Below are 23,075 nucleotides of genomic sequence, written 5' to 3'. Positions count from 1 at the left end.
TACACGCATATTTAAAGCATTCAAGATTAACATAAAAATTGGCCGGAATTTTCCTTTAAGGCTTAACAAACATATTGAATGGATTTCTTACTTTATAATACATTTGCAAAGCCTTTCTTCTTTTCTTTTTAAACCTACCTTGTTTGCATCAGCTTGCAGTTATGATTTTTTCTTTTCATTGGCAAATTAAAATGCTTTACAAGTCATTACTTTTGACAACCGGCAGTCAACCGAAATATATATCACATAACCCTTCATTTCTAAAACAATGCTTTGCCATGAAAATCTCCACTTGGAGATGTAGACCTCTTGTAGCGCTCTTTTATGAGTGGATCCTCGTTTTGTTTGTCTCGTGTCTGTGCACGAGGACGCACATGACACAATATACATTACACATTCCTGCCAACACTATCACACTATTTCACTGATCTACATGCGGTGGTAAAGTCAATTAGTGCAGCAATGTGCCAACAAAGGCAGAAAAGAGAAAGGAGATCAGCAAGTAATCATTGCCAGTTTAAAAATGTAAAAAAAAAAGAAGAATGAAGAGCTATCTTTAGTATTCATTTATGCCCTAAGGTTAATCAGTGTAAGGGCCAGCCAAACATCTTAGATTACTCAAAATCAACTCAGTAATATTTGTTTAAGGCATGTCATTGATGGACAAACAAGTGAATGAACAAAAACAGATCAATCCACTGTCCCCCAATCAAATCCATCTTGGGGAAAGACAAATCACAGCAACCACTTAAAGACATGATCAAGTATAACAAAACATCTTTGCTTAATAGATGGGGTTTAAATGAGAAACAGTGTGAAATAAATTATCCAGAGACACCAAGCTCTAATTTGCTATACAGGATGACAACAAAAAAGTGGAGGGGGATGGGGACACACTGGACACAGAACAACTTGCTTTCAATTGAATGGCTTTGAACAGGGACCTCATTACATCTAACGCATGATTTGCAAAGATACAATGCAGCCAATCAACAGTTACCTTTCAGGATGTTTTACACTCAGGTACAAAACAAGCTCTCATGCATGTCACAGGCAGTCAAACCAAAGCGTTAAATTAATTCTCTGGCAAAATATTCCCTACAACAGCAGCAGTGCAGAGATAGCACATGCTGACAACTTTATACAAACAGTGTAATAGACTGTGGGTGCAAGGCAATAAATCATTTTCCGTGACACTTTCAACAGGTAGCTAGTTGTTTGTGGAGGATGCTGTTTCTTTCAGTCTTTGTGCGTCCTCAGGGAAAGTGTAGTGCTCTTTTGTATGGCGTCCAATTGCCATTACCTTCAGTGGCCGTAGACTGCTTCAGTCCATTGAAAGCCATAGTTGTGAATAGAAATCCAAAAAAACCTTTACCAGAGTTTTTATGTTACCCATGGTGGATGGGACGTTGTGTGAATTGTCTGTGTGTGTTAAATAGTTGCCACTGAAGAAACACTAAACTCTAGCGCTTCCAAATGTGCAATTGCTACCCCACAAAACCAGGATCCACACATCTGAATTGCCACCTTGAGTTCAGATTGGTTCAGAAATTCAAATAGATCTAGTGTTATATTCATGAAAAATAGTGTCCAAAAAAATGTTGGTTGGATGGATGCTTTGGCAGATAATAGTCTGCTCTTGTAGGACCCATCACTTGGACTAGCAAGCTTATTCACAAAATGTCTTCAGTTTTCCAGTGCCTTTAATATTTTTTGATGGGAGCCTGTAAAGGTACAGCAAATGCCAACAACAAAGCACCCAACTCAGCACAATAATGCACTGTATGTGTCAAAACTAACAGAGTAACTGCCTTTTAAGCTGGTTGGGCCCTTGCTTTCCCACTCAGCAATGCACCCACTTTGTGTCCATCACAGCAAGGACCAGCAGAGCAAGTCGGCAGGCTGTGATGCCCAGCTTTGCCGTTACTTACCCATGTTGATTAAGATGTAAACTGAATGACTGAACTATCTTCAGTGAGTTCCAGTATTTGAAATATGCCACCACTCTGCCCTCCAGTACTCCTTCTGTCAGAGACTGTCGGACTGCCATTTCATTAGACTCCAGCCGGGCAGATGAAGAATGAGCACTTTGCAGCAGCACTGACCAGCCCAGTCAGTACTGCTGAAGTGTCCTATTTGTCATTTGCTCAGGGAAAAGCTCACAGTTTTTGCCAGTATCTGTCTGCTGATTGTCCCAGTCTGGTGATCACCTTTTTCAATGTTCTATGTCTGTTTATCTCCCTCCCTCCCTCTCTTTATTTTTCAGCCGCTTTCTATTTAAATTAAAAGCTTTTTGTGCAGAACCAGCAGAGACAGAATGTTTCTTTTCCTTTCGTGTTCTCTTTCTTCTATTCTGTAGCTCTGTTTCTTTCTTTGAAATATATGTTACCATATGATAACACTTTATGCCCCATGACTGATTAGATTTTGCAGGGGTAATTTTATTTGCAATAATCAATACCTCTTACCAATAACTCACAGTATTAAGAAATGGCACTTCTAAGCAAAAATGAAGGCTGTAGAGTTATCAAACCTATTTGTATTACATGTCTCCTGGGTTTCATTAAAAAAAAAAAAAAATCCCCATATGAATGCAGTGCTGTTGAGCAGCTGACTTTGAGGTTATGACTGTTTAAGACTTGAAGACATAAACACAGCTTAATAGTTAGGTCAGTCAAGATGAAAATTGCCAGGGCTGAATTTAGCTCCTAGTCCAACCCTGATCCAGACCGAAGGAGTAGACTCAAAACTGACTGACAGACAAGCATTGCAGTCTTTAGATCAAAAGGATTTCTATTAAACTTACAAAGTAAATCATAGTATTTCTCTTGTGGCTGATCTGTGATCAGTGCCACCTGAGGTGTTTGGTCTCCTATGCGGTCACAGACAACTTCCTGTGATTGTATTTCTTGGACTTGCAGCTCAGCGAGTGAAATGCCAAGTCTGGGCTTTATGGAAGCATCTATATATTCTGAGACAGTGGCCAGGGCAAAATGGGTTTAAATCTCTGCACTTATTTAATCCTGCCGAGAGCTGCTGTCACACATAATATCAATTATTCATGGGAAAAGGCCACAGGAAAAGGTCAATTTACTGAAAGAAAGCCTCCATTGATTATAGAAATGTTCCCTCTAAATAGTTGATACAATGATAGGTTTTGATCAGTCCCAAAATAAAACTGTAAAGTCCATGGTTAACATATGCTGTCTAGAAGACAATCTGGATTGAGTTGATGCATCCGATTGATTTTGACTGAAGATTTAAAATTAATTGTGAGCCAGAGCCAGGTGCTCAGAGCGCAGAAGTCCAGAAGGTCACGGTGTCCGTTTTCCTTTTGTTTTGTAATTTCACTCTTTTGAGTGAATGTGACAGTGTAGGACAAAACGCATTAGGATTATTTAAGAGTCCTAGCACGCTTTGTTGGTCAAAAAAAAAAAAGAAAGATGACAATAGATTTGTGGCCTTAGGTCTCAACAATAACCTGAGTCTTCTTCACTGAGGGGGAGCAGGACTATGCACCCAATGAGGAGGCAGCTTCTAAATAAGTATCAATTTTTATTAAATCAAGCTTAACAGTAGCTTATAAAGGAATGATTTATCATTCCTACCAGAGACACACCAATCACAGCCTCCTCTTACTTTAAGGCAGGTCCAATTAAACAAGACTCCCTCGTCCCTAATCTCTGCTACTCTGACGCTGCTTCGCTCACTGCTACTCTTAGCAAAGTATTGCCTCCACCATCCCAGCCTCCACCTTCCTAGTTCGGACTCCTAACATGACTCAAAGTTTAAAATGTCTTTCAATGTTTTTCTTTTGGCTCACTCTTCTATACCCAGGGGGTTTTCTGCATAGCGCTTTGTGTTTCAGCAAAGCATGCTGCTTGGGTGGTCCAGGGATCGTTATCAAGAGCGGAGCCGTCAGCGCCAAGCATAACTGTATTTTCAATAAATGGTTAAATCTATGACGAGATGTTCCTGACTGAGCTTATAATTTCAACAAAGTGAATAAAAGGCTATGCTTTAAGCTGTTGAAAAGTTAGAGAAGAAAGACAGGAACTTGGACAAAAGAGTAAAAGACATTAAGATTAAGAGAAAAATTGAACAATGGTCCGTAAAAAAATAGTCTGATTATGAGACTGTGGAATAGAAATGAGAAGAAAAAAACCCCTACACAAACAGAAACACATCAAATTTTAATATATGAGGTTAAGCCACACCCGGATGAATTAAATAAACACACGCCATGTGTGTAATTTGACAATGAATGGGTAACTGAAAGCAATTCAGTGTCACTTGTTCCCCTTTAAGCCACATTAACCTAATCCCAATAGAGATCACATATGGAACATATTAAATACCTGGCCATTAATAATCACTGGGAACCCATGTCATTTTCATGACGGCAGCCAAACTGCATGTTCTACTGAAATGATAAACATGTGTATAAGTTGCTACGTTGCTTATGGAGAATTGTATTTACAGCACATACACGCACAAACACGACCAAGCTTAGATGCAGATGAAGATATTGATTCAGCCTCTCGAGCTTCTCATCTATTGTTTTTTTCACATTCTCCTCATGTGTGAGTTTTTGTCTGTGCACATGTACATCTTGAAACACTTGAAAACAAATCCAACACCTTTATGACAGTCCTCAGTGTCTAATAAAAGCTAACAATCGGTTAGGTAAGACTTAATTACTACATTCATCACCCAGATATTGCGAACAAATCAGATAAACAGCCCTAAAGGGGCCAAGCTCAAAATTACCTCATCTTCACAATTCACACAACAAAACTCCTGATGGATTACCCGGGCCTCATTTGAGTAGGCCATAAATATTCATAAATTAATTTCATACTTTGTTTAACCCCACCTGAAAGGGTTGTTTCTGTGTGAAATAACCATAAGAGCCCAGGGGTCCCATTAAGCCTCTGACTAATCCCAATAAATCCACCTGCCGCCGCAGTGCAATCCAACTTAACGCATCTTGCTCCTAAATAAAAGTGACAGCTGCAGCACCAAGACGTTTGTCCTTGTCGCCTCATGTCCTGTCCAACCTTTCAGTCATAGAAGGGATAACCTGGATTGATGCATGATCTTTGACGTGAAGAGCGCATGAGACATGCTGATCTCGTCTGGATGTGTGATACTGCATGAAGCAGGTGATCAGGAGAGTCAAGGGTTGGTTCCAACAGTGTTGAGTGGATTTTTCAGGTGCTGCTGGAAATTCCACCAGATGTCCCTCATTTCCAGCCGAACGTTCGTCACCTTCTGCTTTTGTTGTGTTGGAATTCTAAACTCCGGTGGATTTATGAGGACTATGGTTAACTGTTCCTCAGATCTCTGCAAGGTAAATCCAGACAGCTAGTCTCTGTTGCACCAATAAAACAACTTTTGAACGTACACATGTTCCGCGTAAAAAAGTTCCTTCCCGAAGCTGTTTTTCCGAGGCAATGTTATTACCTCTGGTGCTTAGCACCACCTAAGGCAATTGCGATTGGATTAAAGAAATGCTAATAAACCAAGTGTGGACTCGCCAGACCCTCCTTCGTAGCGCTGTGGAGGAAGGTCTGGCAACGCAAGACTAACTGATACCTGGCTGTTAAACATGAAGAACAGCTGACAGCAGTTGGCTACGATTACCGTATCAGTAACACAATCTATGCTTAGTCATACCAATTTCTTCAATATGACACCGGCTGCGCTTTGCAGCAACAATAAATTCATATGTTTTAGTGTATTTTGACACCTTGTGCAAAGCATAACACGAAAACAACAAAGTGTCTGAATGTGGAGTGGCTTGCATTTTTTATTCATGCTGTCATCCAGTCGGTTATGGATCTCACTGGGGGGAATTGGAAGATTTATATTATTCTCCACAGACGCAAATCTATCTAACATGACACTTTAATCCTCTCAGAGGACTACTCAGCAAGATCAAAGAATAGACTTAGAGCATTTAAAGTTCCTTCATGTTGTTGCTGCAGTCTAATGCCCTAATTATGAGAGCGGACTACTAAGGCATCATCATCTGCTTGTAAAAGACATTTTTATCATTGTTTTCATTCTTCAGCAGTATTAAGTTTTTTATATTTTTAGGTTTATAATTGTATTTTGAGGTTGTACCAGAATAGGTTTCCATGGTTTCATTTTCAAAAAACACAAAATTTTCATTGTACTGCACATTGCTGCAGATCCTGTTTTCACCCGGTGTGTTTAGGTCTCTGTTTTAGCTACAGAGTGAGACATCTTACTTCTATACTATCTTTGTTGGGAGTAGCACAGGCCCAGTAGCTAGGTAAGATCACATCAGCTATACTCTTTCTCCAGCTTTGGTCAGTACAAGGCAGGATTAGGCTCGGAGACTTCTTCTAAACGAGGGCGCATTTGAGGAATACCTGCAGACCCGGGAGACGGAAGTAGTTCTTTTGTTGTTAGAAATTCATAACTAACTTCGCGTTTGTTGGATCTCTGAGGAAAAGGAGGCTGAGGGTCGAATTGAGAATTAGGAAAAGGTTTAATGCAACAGCAGTGATGAAGATGATAAGACAAAGACAAACATGATACAAACAAACAAAATAACACTGCAGCTGACAGCGGACTGATCCACGCTTCTCCTGACGGAGTCACGTGAAAAGCAGTCATGAAACTTCTTAGATCACATTCATTTATGCGCTGCACCGGGGGGTTGTTCCTTTTTCCCTGGTGCACTCAAATCCTTTCTCATTGGTCCGTTGTTGTCATGACAGCATGTTGAGTGCATCGTTGCTGACCAATGAGATCCTGTCTTCTGCACCTTTGGGGGTCGCTTTTGGTTGCAGAGCAAATGGTTATGTCGTGTAAATGTGAAACTCTGACATCAACATAGTCCAATCAACATTGTATTGTTTTAGCCTAACTAGACTAAAACCCCAGGGGACAGGAGACAGGGGACCACCTTTTGTTGCATGGCAGGAAGCCCCTTTCCATATATTAATTGCCAGACTTGACCTGATCAACTCTTTACAGTCAGAAGGTGGGGGGAAAATGGGGACAGATGTACGCATAATTTTCTAACCTGGTTCCTTCAGACATTTTAACTTTTTAAAACTCAACAGTAGATTATGGTGAACTAGTGTGTGTTGTAGCAGTGTTTTGTCATTGAGAAGGAGCTAGCATGCTACCGCTAGCATGTGCTACGGTTAACCACCTCATCCGGGCTAGTGACGTAGAAAGCCGTGCAGATTTTGCAGAACAACTCAATCAGAGACTGAAGGCAGAGGACATTCAGAAACCCGTATCCCACTCAAAACAACATGGATGGTTTTTTCCCAAGTTTGTGGAAGCACCAGAGACATAAAATAACACCCCAAATCCCAGAAAAAGTTTTTCCATAATATGGGCCCTTTAAGAACAAGTAACATTTTATCTGAACAAACTACCCATGCAAGACCTATTGATATGAGACATAGTATTATTGCGAGACAACAGATAATAAATTCTTGATTCAGGATACGTTCTATGAATTTAAAAGTAATGGATCTGTGTTTTAACCATGTTTTTCTTTTTAGTGAGAAATACAGATGGCAGAATAATATAAAATGGACAATGCAGTAATTCTTTGACTGGATCATTTGAGAAAAATAAAAGACCTGTAAAGAGACTTTTTAAAGGCTTTATTGTATTCCCAGTTCTCAGCATGGACTCACTGCAAAGTATTGTTACTGAGGCTCTGTAGACCGACTATAAAGAAGAGACACTTGGCTGAATCCTGAAATCTCACTTTAATGGCTCCTTTTGAACGCTACCACAGGGTTTAATGAGACAGAATGGAGGGAATGACTTTCTGAGATGCTCCACTGTATTTTGTTATATTTACTTAAGATGATGAAGTCTAAATAGTTCAGTGGTAGTCCAGTGTATGAATATGTCAACATGTTGACATGTGTGTATGTGTGTGTGTGTGTGTGTGTGTGTGTGTGTGTGTGTGTGTGTGTGTTTGAATGGTTGAATGAGAGGATTTGGAAAACTGCATAGATAAATACACTCAATTCTACCATTCACTTCTCCCAACTTGTATTGCCTACTAATCTATGAAAAGATACATGAATATGACTGTGTAGTTTTGGTAGAAATATTCGCGTCATAATGACTATCGCCACTAGAGAGCACTGCCACTATAAACGTAAATATGGGTCAAAATTTTTAACTTGGATGGTTTGTTACCACAAAGCTCTAAGAAGTAGGGCTGCATTTTATGTAGCTACCTTACTGAACAAAGCGCCTTAAAATTTGCTTCTCATTCACCCATTCACACACACATTCATACACCAATGGTGGCGAAGCTGCCATGCAAGGTCCTGGCCTGCCATCAGGAGCATCTTGGGGTTCAGTGTCTTGCTCAAGGAAACTTCATCATGCAGACATGAGAAGCTGGGGATCAAATTGTCAACCTTGTGGTTGAAGTACGACTTGTACGACTGCATGTTTTAATTGTAAAGCCTGACAATGTAGCATTGTAATGTCCTCTACTTTGACTAACCTATTTTGGGTTATTATATATACCTATTTTGTGAGTCATGGAGTCACAGGACAGTGTCTGGGAGTCCTCAGGACACTACTAACAGGACAGGACAGTTTTGGCTGCCACTGCTTTCCTAAATAAACCAACAACTGAGTAACAAGAGAACATACAGTGAGGGGATGTGGTAAGATGTGCACCATTACAATGAAATACAATCAAAATATTACCAAAATGTGCACATTACTAAAAGTTTTACTGTAAAGTCCTGACCACTAAACTGACCTGGCTTTCTTCAGAAGTCCACATATAGTGATACAAGTGCAAAAAAGAGGGAGACAGAAGGAGACAGGCATAAATTATTTAACATAAATGCCAAAAGTGTTGGAGGGCTTTGTTGCTAAGCTAAACGTCTGCATTACAGCTTCCAGGCTCTCTTACCCTCCTGGTCGGGCCATCTGTGGATACAGCTCTTCGAGGTATTTATTTACCATCCAGTAATTAAGAATGGGTTATAACAATGAAAATATAAGGAAGCCCAGCATGGCCTACATACCAGACCTGGTGAACAACACTTAAAAAAGATCTATGTGTTACTGTTATTAAGGCCAATTTGTTTAACTCCATGGTTTCAAACCTGTGAAATGCAAGCATACTTTTAATGAGTATACCAAACAAAACATGTCAGTCTCCTTTTATGAACAACTGCATATTGATGACTGCTAAACTTAAATAGCGCATGGAAGCAAATAAAAGTACCACAATAATACTGTATAATTATTTTAATTATTTTAATGTGGAAAGATATGCAAAATAAAATGTATGTAAAAACTGTTCTGCTTTTGCTAAGAACTGTACAGCTCTCACGCACAAATTTACCCACATTACTTGTATCATTTATTTTATTTCAGTGCATATGATGCTGCATTAACTTCAAGTAAATATTGCATGTTATTGCAATGGGAACCGCAAGACCCATAACAATAATATATACTTATACTGTGTGCCATGTGTTCTAGTTACCACTGGTGAGAATATTCACTAACGAACAAAAACTTCATGAAGATCCAGGGTTTCTTTGAAGACACACAACTGTTTCCACTGCAGCAATACAAACCATTGTCTGATCAACGCAGCATTACTTTGATGGTCTCTGTCCTACTTTTTCACCCTGTTTCATCCTCTGCTTTCATGAGTGTTACTCTAAACCTGTGGACAAATTGTAACAAAACACAGCGAAGGTTGTTAATAATAGAGGGGAGAGATAAAAGCTTTGTGGCAAAGGAAAGCCAATGTGCTCTATCTCCTTTGTGCGTTCACAGTCGCCAATTCCAGCTCAGCTGTATACTTCATTAGGCTTAAAAGCTGGTCGGCTTTCATGTCTTAAATAATTTGACATTAGAACTATTGTTTGTATGCATGCATAAACCGTTAATCATAGTATATTAATCTGTGTCATCACAAAAAATGCATTACTGTCTGTCACACTTGTTAATATTCATACACCACATGGTTTACGGCCACATAAAGGTAATCAAATTCCAAGAAACTTTTACCTTTATCATTTTACATCGGCATAATGTGCTTTTTTCGGAAATTCCTTTTTATGTTTTATGGTTTTGTTAGACTAAAACTAACTCAAAAAAGCTCAAGTCTCAGGTCTTCTTGATCCATGACCGATGAAATCTAGTGGGTAACTCTCCAGTTCACCTCTCTTTTTAAACTGCTGTAATGTGCATTATTTGGGAGATGTCCCTAATGGTATCACCACTTTGTGTGCTGAAGTGTTTCTTTAAACAAGGAAAAATATTTAGCTGTTCTCCCTCCCACAATTATTATTATTATAATAAGTGTAAATGTGGGGTGGTGACCTAGACAAGGAGAGTGCATAATTCAGAGATTCAACGAGATGTCCTTGTGGCTGTGGTGGTTTTTGAAGCGTTACAACAACAAATCAATGTTTTTCACTTTCAAATATATGATGCTTAGTATGCACTGAATGCTGCTGTATACTCTGGCTTCAAGCTGAGCTGAATGGCCACTCTGTTTAGACAACTGATCTGCGTTCACCTTGAGTGTACGGTAAGTGCCCCTCACAGTCACTTGGAAAACAGAGCAGAATGGAGAGTGGGACAAATCCATAGTCAATTAAAGATTATTTTGTGCTTTGTCTGCAGTGGCAGGTTTTAAAAAATCGCATTATTCAATTTGTTTTTGTCAGAATCATAACAATTTACTTCACTCTTACAAAATTGCAATTATTCTCAAAAGCTTGGGATATATAGGCATTATGCAGTACATTTGTACAGTCACCTCTTGTTGTGATTGTGTGAGCCCTAGTGGCCGGGTTGGCTCAGTTGGTAGAGCAGGTGCACATACACACAGAGGATTATTCCTCAATGCAGAGGTCAAGGGTTCAAGTTCAAACTGTGCCTAGTCCTAGCTGTGTCCTAGCTCTTTAAGTAAATAAAATGATTATGTGGGCACTTACTCAAACCTCTCCTCCTTCTCACCACGCCTTAGGCTGTTGTAGGTCAGATGCTGTACGCAGGTTAAATATCCATGGGGGAGCTTTTGCTGATACGAAACATTTTAAGAATGAGTAAAAAATGAAACTCTGTACAGAAGCAAGTCCATTATCATATTGAGAAACAGGTTCACACAAGTCTTCTCCAGCATGCTATTTACAGTGTTCCCAAATATTTTTGTCTACAATGCGTACATTAGAAAACACAGACTGATTCAGTTCTACTGTCTGTCCAGCCAGGTTTGTGTGAAAGATGATTGGTACAGTTTTTGCATGCTTGGAAAAGACATGAATAAAACTGGGGAGGCATAACAAGTTGTTTTCCACTATTGATCTTAGTTTTCCTGTTATATATTTGGGAATTAAATGAATACTGTTTTTTTTCAGGGACACAACTAAATAACAATCTAATCAAACTTAGTACAATACCTTCAATGATGTCTGCTGGAAGAGCTACCTTTTTTAATTTTAAAAATCATAAAATCAACTAGCAGTATGGTCTGCGTTTAAAGTTAATATCGCTTAATACCTGATCAGTTCCTTTCATCTAAAACTTATTATTATTGTTCCCAAAATTTTTCCAATATTGCTGCTCTTCAATAGTCCAAAAAGGTAAGCTATACCCGGCCATTTTACTGGCTGATTAGCTCTTCTTCTCTTCACTGCACCACCCTTATCTTTCCCAGAATGCTGGAATAATCTACCCAAGTCAACCTAAATAATTCAATTTATTTATGTGGAGCATAAATAAATATATGCTAGATTCATGGCCTCAAAAAGCAGGGGCACCAACATTTTCAAGATTTAAAGGTTCAGTACTCGACATTCAGAACATTAAGGCCTAATATTGCAGCCAAAAATATTTGCTATTTAAAGATAGAGTAATTGCATCTTAAACTGAGAATGAACACATCTTTTGTGTTGTAATCTGAGTTTATCTGTTCTTCGTAAATTATACTGTAGAGTATTTTGTAGACCTACTCTAACTGTAAAGTGTCCTGACTCCTGAGATAACTCATGTTGTGATTTGACACTGTAAATAAAATTGAATTGTTTTGATACTGACACTAGCTATCGCCGAACAATGTTGCCTTTTCTGGTTGTTTGGAAGAATCATATAAAAAAACAATAAAACAATAAGGCAATCCCAACATGGTCAGCAGCAGTAGGCTAATGAAGATTTGTAGTAAACAGGTTAAAACATGCAGAGCAATATACATACTATAGTTTTTTTTTTCAATCACTACTGGTTAGACATATGGCCTACATGCCTGTTACTAGTTACTGATTTAAATAAAAAGCTCTATTTATAACATGCACTCTGTTCTCACGTCATTTTTACTATATTATCTTTACCGGGGTAATATATTTAAACCTAATCACTCTTGCCTTTGACCCCATATCCGGCTCGGACAAATTAACATACATTTGTAAATGTCATAATGCTCAAAAAGGTAAGTTTTATATGGTTTCAACAAGGCAGGCAAATTGTCGTAAGTGCGAACCGGATACACAGTTGCATTTACTTGGTTTCCAACATGGCGACGGCGTAGAATTTTATTTTGGTGTATAACATCACGGCATTTCGAAACATTTTGGCCATCTGCAAACTATTTGGTTCTCAGAAAACCTTTAATGTACCTTCATCACTATTCTGTCTTAGTTAATCTGTGTTTACGAGTAATTGGGAGATGTATCGTCGCGTAGCCGCAAAGAAGGACCACAACAACAAACCGGTGAAGAAGGATGTGAGTGACAGTGATAAATACGCCGATCTCTTGGTGTTCGGATATGCCTGCAAACTGTTTCCAGACGACGAAAGGGCTCTTTACCACGAACATGGAAAACATCTTATCCCATGGATGGGGGAAAAAAGCATCATGATTGATAGGTCGGTTGAACAAACGTAGACCGAAACATTATGCTAACCATCTAGCCTGTCCGTTAGCCTGTTTCAATATTCAAGGGACCACTTGGAGTTTGTCTTGCAGAAGCTTGGAAATACCTGCAACTGGCGACGAATGTTTTATTTCTTGTCTGCTAACTTGTCTTTGGATGTCTTGAACTGAAAGCAAATGGTATTTGAAGTTTTTAGAATAACATGTGAAGATGCAAATCGCTGCCAGTATTTGCTAACATTAGCCATAACGCTGAGCTATCAATGTACACCCAGTTGCCAATTTATCACCACACCAGCTAAAACTACTGCAGTGTAATACAACATCGACACACATGTCGTAGACAAGGTTTAATTATTACTAATGTAACAGTTTAATTAAAAAAGAAATATTGTAACCTTGATGAAGATAGGTTTTGTTGCAGAGCTGTATTTATTTGACTGCATTAGTTTGTGCTGTGTACCTCCTATAAAGGCAATGGCGTGCATTTCACAGACCAAAACAACAGTATTACAGTGTCTTTTAGGACTACAAAGATTAGCTTTTAGGTAGGCTTTGCATCTTGATATGTTGGGAGAATTTCATCTGGAAACATTTACTTCCGGCATACTTTATAGAATAAAATGACAGTCTAAATGGAGTATAACACTTTCTATTCCAATTGAATTTAGCAGAAAATGCCTATGTGTACACAAAGGAAATGACCTATGATGTGCTGATATCCACAAGGCCAGAGCAAATTCTAACCAAGACTAAGGTCACAGCAGTTAAGGTGATTCAAAATATCTCAATGCCGATTTGAAACAGCGGGGTTTGACTAACAGGTGCTTTCAGCCTTTTGCAGGCGATGAGGTAATGTTTGTTTGCCACCTTGATGCAGAACATTTAAAAAATGACTCTAATCTTAAAATAGTGCATTCTTTTGAATCACCTTGACCTGCAGTGACCCAACTTGTGTTTTATTTGTACAGCCTTTGAATGTGTGTCTTTATCACATAACCCAGTTTCTTCCCCAGTAAGGTAGGCTAAGGGGTCCTGCCAAACCCCGAATGCCAACTACAGCACCCCATTTCTTTGTCTTCATGAAGAAACTGCAACTGAGAAGTGGCGTAGAGGGACGAACCCTGGAAAATGTCGTCCATTTGGGTTCTTGCGGATAGGTATTTATGTGCTCGGGTTTGTGTGAATGGAACTCTCTTTACAGATGTAGAAGTAATGATGAGTGTTACAGGGGGGGAATTGAACCCTGTAAGGTAAGAGACGAGTTGCTTTGTTTGTTTCCCTTTTCGTTTTTTCCTTTTGATTTAAGGTTGTTCGTTTGTAAGACTTGTCCAAGAAGAAAATAGCAACAGAAAGCTGGCTAGCTATCTAAAGAGCACTGTCAACAATTAAGCCCGAGGACTTAATTAGTGCATTATCGTGTTGTCTGTATAATGAGAAATTATCACAGCTTTAAGAATTTTACAAGTATACTCCCCCATGACAGACTTTGAGAGATAGAGCTTTCTTGATGTAAAGTTTGGGTTTTAGGTCCCCCTCTCTTGGTAAGTAGGGTCCATATTGTGTATAAAAGGCTTTGTCGACTTCTTTCTCTCTAATCCTTGTTACCATCCAACAGATACGATGGACGCGGTCACTTACATGACCTTTCAGAGTACGACAGCGGGTCATGGAATACATCCTACCAGCTGTCAGAGGAGGAGGCCAGGATTGAGGCTCTGTGCGATGAGGAGAGGTACCTGGCTCTGCACACTGACCTGCTGGAAGAAGAGGCCAGACAAGGTGGGCAGGGTGCTAGTTCTGACACTTAACACACACATATGGCACATCTTAATGTGATCTGCCCGTAGTGGATCATGCTGGATGATATAGAAGTGAATATCTGCTTTTATTTCTTGAGTGAATTATGGTTGTTCACTCTTAATGAAGGCGGCTAGCTAACAGACAATATAGTATTCCTGTTGGAATGTTTTTTGAGCCCATCAATCATCAGTCACTGATCTTTTTTGTATCATTTTATGACATGACAGGGTAATGTCATTGCTGCAACATGTCTGTGTTGTTTCAGTGGTATATGATCGTAAACATTGGAATATGTTGCTACCTTTGTACTGGCATAATGATATGACACTTACTAATGGCTTGATCCACTGTTAGATATTAATTTCCATTGGCAGCAGTCCTAACCTTTGTTTTTTACTGGCAGATAATGGTCCTTGCAGGCAGCTCTCATTTTGGCTTAATAAGTTGGTGGCAGCCAAGGTTGCAATGCAAGCCATAACTAATACTACCACCATGGCACAGTGGCATGGCCTCTGTCAGATTGGAATGCTCTCTAATCTTTGACACTTAGGGGTGTTTATTTCTGCCTGTAATACTGATGTCTGGCTTTAGTTTTAAAGTTGAAATATCTTCTCAGTGTTTGAATGAGTGTCCCTAAAATGTTAAATCTCTGTGTCCTCTTTTTAACACTTTTCCCACCGACTAACACCTGTATGACAAGCCTATCTGTACAGTCCTAAAAAATTCTTATGATCGTTATATACTTTAATATAGGCTTCTTAACAAAAGATTGTTCCAGAATTGTCCACGGAGTTATATCTCCTTCTAAGGCACTCTCGGCTTTCTATCTCTTTAAAGAAGACTGGCTTTATCTCGGAGGTTAACAGCTGCCATTTCTATGGAAATCACTTTCAACTCTTGGATACTTGCATCTTAGTTGCTTTACATTATAATGAAACACACTTCTGAAAGACAGATTTAATGACTTTAATTGCCACAGTTTTATGAGAAATATGGTGTCTTATGCCCAAACCGATGGGACAGAATGAGTCAGCTAATGATTTGTGTCTCTCTCTCGCGCACGCACGCACGCACGCACGCACGCACGCACACACACACACACACACACACACTCCCTGCAGCTAGTTTGCCCTTGAATATAGCGGCCTGACCCCATTCACTTAGGCTATTACCCATCTGTCCACTGAAGGGACAGCAGGAAAGCATTAGAAATATTGACATTTTTAGTGGCAATTTTGCCCTTGCTTTCTTTATTAAAGGTATAGTTGGCCATGAATTTCAATAGAAAAGGGTTACAGTGCTGATCAATTTTTTTGCGACACAACTGAAGCGTGGTGTTGCAACGTCATGCATCCATTGATGGTTGATGCTCCCCCGGATTTGTTGCAGCTGATTGGATGAACGTGTCACGTGGGTCTGGCTGCTCAAGAATTTCAAACCACTGTCATGGCGGCTTGGACGGAATACAATGTCATATTTTACAAAAATAGTTCACTGAAACGTGTTTCTGAAAACAATTCAAGCGAGATATAGGCCATACAGGTGCTGAATCTGTCTTCATTTCAGATCGACAAAGGTTAGTTTGAAAGATTTTCATCTACTTCTACTGGGAATTTGTGTCGTGTTCAACGGATTAATTTGCATAAAGATGGGCATCAGCAAGCTTTTTGATGAGTAGCATTTTTTCAAATGCAGCGCCGCCTTCCTGGAATGCTTTGCGTGCACTTTGAAGTTGCTTGACGTCACCCATAGGAATGTAATGGAGCGCGGCCCGACAGAAGCGTCGCACAGACATATGGATCATTAGTATATGTGGCCGAGTAACCATGTATATTTGTCTAGCAACCAGTATGTAGTTCTCATTCTTTTCTATTGATCAGTGTGCATGTACAAGGAGTTATCACAATTTAGATTAGAATCTCTCAGTCACTTGTAATATTTATGGAATCAATAGCATTATTATTGTATAATAACTAATATCAGTTAATACATGAGATAATGCTGTAAAACCAACCATATAAATGTCGACAGAACACCTGGGTTTTGGTCACAATAGCAGAATAGCTTAGCTTACTATGGTAAGTTCAAACATGTTTTTTCTAAAGAGATCCTGTTTTGTTAAGTATCCAGGGTCCTCAAAGCATCAGTGTGTAATGTGATCCGACCTCGGTCTGACTCAGCTACAAGTCGTACTCTGCAAGTGTAAGCTAAAAAAAACTCTTGTAACAGGTGCGATTTACATAGTGGGATGCAGATGAGTGACATCATCTATTGAGGTCTGACCAGGACTAGGAACGTAGTACTTTTCCTCGTTGATATTTGGGTGGATGTGATTTTCTTCAGGACCTATTTCCTATGTGCATGCAAGTGTTCAGATGTACTTAACTATTCTCAGGGAGCTTCCAGGGCAGGGTCAGCATGAAGGGGACACTAGTTTGCAGGAATAGATCGGAATGTGTAAAACTATCACAAGTGTCTCACAAATAAAGAGTCGTTTTGAAGGTAACCCTGTCTCACAGAAATAGATCAACTGACCTATGCATGACAAGAAGACTATTAAAAACACAGTTATTCTGATGTTCATTGGTCACTCTTGTATAGACATCCGCGTGTGTACAGAGGCGGCTCACTGTGTCATGAAAGTTGGTTCACTGTTTGAATAAAGCTGCACATGATCTGAAATCTTTGGACTTGTCATCTTTGAAGTCTCCATCATCATCTCCTGATCTCAACCCCGATATCACTATAGGTTTAAAAATGCCATAAGAATGTCAAACATTTGGTGCCAACTTAATTATTATAATGCATACATTATTGTAAGTTGTCCAGTGCCACATTGGAATAAAAAGTCATTGCCAGTTTCTGCAATCTGATTTATAATGATCATTAACATTGTAATAAATGTTTCACCATTGTGTATTTTACTTGTTTTCCACAGAGGAGGAGTACAAACGTCTGAGTGAGGCTCTGGCTGATGAAGGCACCTACAATGCAGTGGCTTTCAAATACAGTGCCGACTACTATGACCCCTCTCAGCCCACTGAGGAGGAGGAGGCTAACAGGGAAACAGGTGAGAACACATCACTGACAGACTTGTCAAAGCAGTCAGATAGTCCCTTTTAGATACACACACACACACATTCACACATACTGTACATACACACTTTTATGTATAAACAAGGTGACAAAACCAGGCAAAGTAAAACGCACAACGCAAATTTTATAGGTAGAGCTAACAAGGCAAAGGGCAAGACCCTTCGGAATAGTTCCTTATAAATTAAACAAAGTTTTAGTTATTCAAGTTAATCACATTACTGTATGCATGAAAATGTCCTGCTTGAAAACCAGGGATCTTTATTATACCCCTTCTGTCCTTGACATGCTTATGGTGGGATCTGTGCCATGTCTACTGTTTAGCTGCGTGACTTTTAAATTTTGTCTGCAGTGAAGAACACAGCAGGTCTGTCTAATCCATTCCTCTTTTTTTCTTAGTATTGTAATCCATGAGTCTATCTGCAGATACAAACCCTCCAGGGGCCTGCTGAAGTTTTTTGCTGCAGAGCACATTATGTAATGTGTCAAACAGATTTGTTATATTTAATTCTATATTACACAATGCCGCCATACAGGTTAGGTAGAACTATTTGGAACAACCCCCTTTTGAGGCCCTATAGTTGTAGCATTAACATATTTTTAAAAGTTAAGCAATGAATGGAAGAAAGTTTGCCATTTTGACTGTTAATCACCTGTGAGCACCGGCGTCAAGTCAATTTTGGTTGTCATCCATCTATATCTGAACACACACACACACACACACACACACACACACACACACACCACACACACACACACACACACACACACACACACACACACACACACACACACACACACACACAATATCCTGCAACTTTAAATATTTGATGTAGAAATCGCTGGAAGCGATTTCTCTTGCTCTTTGTCCCAGCCAGTTAAGCAGAATACTAGATGTCTCTTTCTAGGGTGAGTGCAGAGCTTCACTTTATGAATACATCTGCCAAAACTCTAGATGACAGTATACTTTGTCCTTTGGGAATAAGTGAAGGTTAATGTCACACTGGCCGTTAATATTTCGTGCTGGTTTCAGTTGAATCCCCTCTGCACGTATAGTTTTTGTTTGTTGTCGTGTTTTCGCTTTGCATCTTCAAAGTCTTTGATATGATCACCAATGCAAAATCATGAAAAAATTTCCCACCACATGGCAAATTTGTTGCCTCAAAAGGAGTGTTTTTGCTGAGAGATATGGAGACACATAATCACAATATTAATTAAATAATTGTTAACTTAATTGTTAATTAACTGTCTGAACATGATCAATAGATAGTTGTTTTATTATTATTTATTATCCACTGGGAAAATGTGTTTTGTTTGTACAGGCACTCACAAATATACATACATACAGAAAACATCAATCACCGCTGGGAGCTTCATTTAGGGATGATATGGCAGAAGGTACAAACCTCTTACTGTAGCGGACCCCTCTCCAGTCCAAGAACCTGTATCGGCGTTCTGATGGAATCAATGTGAAGAAGGGGTAGAGGGGATGACTGGGGTCGTGTGCGATTGTTCTTTGCGTTTGGTGTTCTTTACAGATTGTAGTATATTATGCTGTTGGGGTTGGGGGTGGGAAGGCCAATTATTTTTTATGCAATCTGGGTGACTCCAGTGAGTTTGTTTCTGCTGGTGGTAGTTAACATGTTGAAAAAACAGGGGAACAGTAGAGGAGAATGGATTGGAGTATGCTCTTATACAGTCATAGTCGGTGACAACAGGATGGAGCAACAGAGAATGCTTTCAGTCTGTGGATCAAAACTCATTTTATTGCCTAGGGTGAGTTCAAGGTATTTGAAACACTCTACCATTTCAACCGCTTCGTTATGTATGTAAATCGGTTGTGAGAGATGTCCTGGGCTGTTCTGTGTGCTCTGGGGGCATTGATAAATAGCTCTTTGGTTTTACTTCTATTCAAATGGAGGTATTTGTTGGTGCACTGTAGTGTGAGGTGGGAGACCGAGTGTTGGTAGGCTGAGATAACGTTATTGTCATTGAGGAGTGCAAGTAGGGCAGTGTCATCAGAGTATTTGAAATATGTGTTGGATTTTAGTGCCTACCCTGACTGATTGCGGCATACATGTCACTGACCAACCTGTGAATCCAGTAGAGTAGGGTCGGAGGTACATGGAGGTGGTGGAGTTTCCTGATCATCTGATGGTGTTTCATTGTATTGAATGCAGAACTGAAATCTATGAAGAGGAGTCTTTCGTAACTACCAGGTGTTTCAGGAGAGAGTGAAGGAGGCATGCCCCAACATCTTCAGTCCCCCTTTTGGCTTTGTAGGCAAACCCATTTAGGTCCAGATGTGATTAGACAGCTGGAGACAGAGGTGGGTTTTGTGCATGACTTTCTCCGGCTATTTCAATTTGTGTGAGTGCAACTGGTCGGTAGTGGTTTGGTTTTGGTGTGATGGTAGCTGTTTTCCGTAAGGAGGGCGCTGAGGCAATTCTACATGATTCTGAGAAAAGTGGCTCAGAATCATGGCTTGCTCCTCCTGGCATCCTCCACGGTGAAAGGAGCAAGGTGTACTGGCTCCAGGGTGTGTAGGGTCTCCAGCACCGCCTTGCATCTATCTTAGCAGTCGACTGTGTCGAACCCTGGGTAGAAGACGTTCAGGTCCACTGCAAATGAAGTGGGGTTGGTTATTGCTGTTAACTCTAATTTTGGTTCCTGTCCTGTGAGTGTATTTATTTTTTGAAAGGCTTGTTTGGTTCATGGAGCTGTTTCTGAATTTATTTACATTTACCCACGGTCACAGAAATACCTAAATTCTACGTATTTCTACCTATTTCAGACTACTGGTTGTCCTATTCAGCTCTGTTGCCTTCTTTTTGTATAGCGCTGCTGAGTCAGTATGTGGCCATACTGTAGCTTTAAATAGAGAAAATTGGTCACAGGGTTAACAGGAAAGATGCTGGACTGCCTTTAGAAAGTGAGAGTACAGCCATGTTGATGAGTTTGTTGTAATTTGCGATAAAAATGTAGTTTTACATAATATGCCACTATAGAATTAGCAGCCAAAGACAAGCTAGTCAACCATGATATTAATCCTGTTATATAATTAAAGTGATGATTAAGATGTGTCTTCTTTTAAAATTGGTGCACTGTTTGGAAGGACATTCTATTATCACTAAATTGGAGTGAGACATAAGATGGGTTAAACACATAGACGCTGCATGGGTTTTAGGCCTTGCCAACAACAGATATTAAAAATACCAATGGCACACCTTTCACAAACAAATGAAATCTGTAGAAACGGATCAAAGGCTGGCCTTTTTCCCCCATAGATTCTATGTCTTAAGTTAAGGGGCTTGTCTCCTTCATTACTGTGCAAAATCTACACCGCAAAACACTAAAAATGTTAATCTAATTTACACGTTACCTGTGTAGATGAAGGTGAAGGATAGAGAATAAAGATTGTAGTATATTATCGTGATATCCCACTTTTTAAGACATTTTAAGACACTAAAAGGAATCCCACGTTACTCAACCAGCAGGGAATTTTTACTTTTTTGTTACAGATGACTGACAAGAGTTAATCTTTTTCTTCTTGTTCTAAACTCTCTCCACATGCATAGAAGAGGCAGAGCCTGAGGAGAGTGAAGAACCGTTTGTTGCTCCCCCAGGACTCGCTATCCCTCCTGATGTGGAACTGGTGAGCATTACATATCCAGCTGGCTTACTAATGTTGATGCTTTTGTATGCATACGTACAGCGAGTTGACACAATAACAGAACCCAGGAGAACCATTCTATAATTGGTGTGTGTTCTATGTGTGGCTCCCAAATTAACAAATTAGTATTGTTTTAGATTAGCCTAACTCTAATCCATGCACACAGTGAATGTTGGTTCTGTTCGACTTGATCTCGACTTGCTCCGATGTTGTGCAAACGTGGAGCCAAACGCTGCAATTGGTCTCCATTGACTGCGAAATATCATGGCATGATGGTAAATGCCTGGCTTTCCCAAGAGGACTGTACTGCGAAGCAAGATTTGACATTAACGAAGGAACTTCAGGTTCCACCCAGGACGGCGGATCAGTTGTCATCGGCTTCAATTGCCGTGGTAACGAATGCTGTACACCTGACCTGGTTGGGAGCAGGTTATGTTGGAGATTAGAGATCCTTTGGTGTAAAAGCACCGCCTGCTGACCAATCAATGCTTGGTTTATAACGGTGTCACCGTTCGAGAGAGAGAGCGAAAGAGAGGGAGAGAGAGAGAGAAAGAGAGAAAGAGATGCTCTAAAACATTTAGAGACCGACAACCTGTTAACGTTAACATTCCCCAACGGGTATCTTTATGAAAGATATAGATTTTAAGCGGAGGGAAATACGTATAGGTTATTTGTGTTTTACAATTGTAAAAGTACTGATTATTTAAATCGGGTCTGGTGGGTTTGGTGATGGTGACTTTGCCCTTAAATTAATAAATATAAAAACAAATTCAAATGTTGGCTGAGTGGGTTTAGCCTCAAGGGTTTCCTACAGGTCGGCTTCTTGAGCCGTGTGTTGCCAATGCGCACACGGGTTTGAATTATGTTTTTATATTTTTTTAATTTTCTCTCACAATCGCATACCACTGCCAGAGTTGCAACTGAAATAAAAGGCTTAAGCAACAACAGTTTATGAAATTATGGTCAGATCTTGTGCCTGACTGATTTTTTTGCCAGCTTTCCTTCCTGTTTTAGGAAGCAGCGACAGTATTGCGTTTTGGCTGTAAAACCGTGTCTGTGTTCTTCATATTTATGTAGTGTTATAGTTTGCTCCTCTTATGTAAAATATGCGGCTCTGGCAGATGTTTGCGATTGGTCATGCTGTGCAAACACCGCCTCCTTTTATTTGAACGCTTGCGTCGCTGATTGGGAAGCCCTGGGTTGATTGAAGTAGTTGTTAACCACCGTCGTGACACAGCTTATGCGTGACCACGGTTGTTAGGTTAACTGTTGATCTTGATACGTTTTACAGGCCTCTGATCTAGGAGCTGATGAATAACACAAAATTTGAATTAAGCTACATTTTCCATTCATTTTATTCAAGAGATTTTCTTTTTCTTTGACTGTGCTTGCTCTATGAAGGTTTCTTCTCTGAACAGAATACATTTTTATGTGGTTGATTACAACATTTTATCATTTTCACTCAGTAGCTAACTAGAGATGGATCTCATAGATCAAAGTCTATATTTGAGTCTACAATATAAACATTACTTGGCCCGCTCAAAAACTTTTGGTGACAATTGCAGTGTAAAGTTAAAT

General features: G+C 39.6%; 1 protein-coding gene across 3 annotated transcripts in view; it reads left to right on the top strand.

Moving 5' to 3' along the window:
* Positions 1-12,541: 12,541 nt before the first annotated feature.
* sfswap (splicing factor SWAP) overlaps positions 12,542-23,075 on the top strand; it is a 52,075-nt gene continuing 41,541 nt past the window's right edge. For 2 of the 3 annotated variants that reach the window (XM_032539478.1, XM_032539477.1), the window contains exons 1-4: positions 12,542-12,921; positions 14,547-14,710; positions 17,670-17,801; positions 21,403-21,479. In XM_032539478.1, coding sequence (XP_032395369.1) covers positions 12,722-12,921; positions 14,547-14,710; positions 17,670-17,801; positions 21,403-21,479 — 573 coding nt within the window. In that variant the 5' untranslated portion in view covers positions 12,542-12,721. Of the gene's footprint in view, positions 14,089-14,546; positions 14,711-17,669; positions 17,802-21,402; positions 21,480-23,075 lie in introns of all 3 variants that reach the window. The other variant, XM_032539479.1, reaches the window with a different exon arrangement.

Source organism: Etheostoma spectabile, chromosome 16 (assembly GCF_008692095.1).
Source record: "Etheostoma spectabile isolate EspeVRDwgs_2016 chromosome 16, UIUC_Espe_1.0, whole genome shotgun sequence".
NCBI lineage: Eukaryota > Metazoa > Chordata > Actinopteri > Perciformes > Percidae > Etheostoma > Etheostoma spectabile.
Note: the sequence above shows the minus strand (reverse complement) of the source record. Positions and strands in the feature narration are given on the sequence as shown.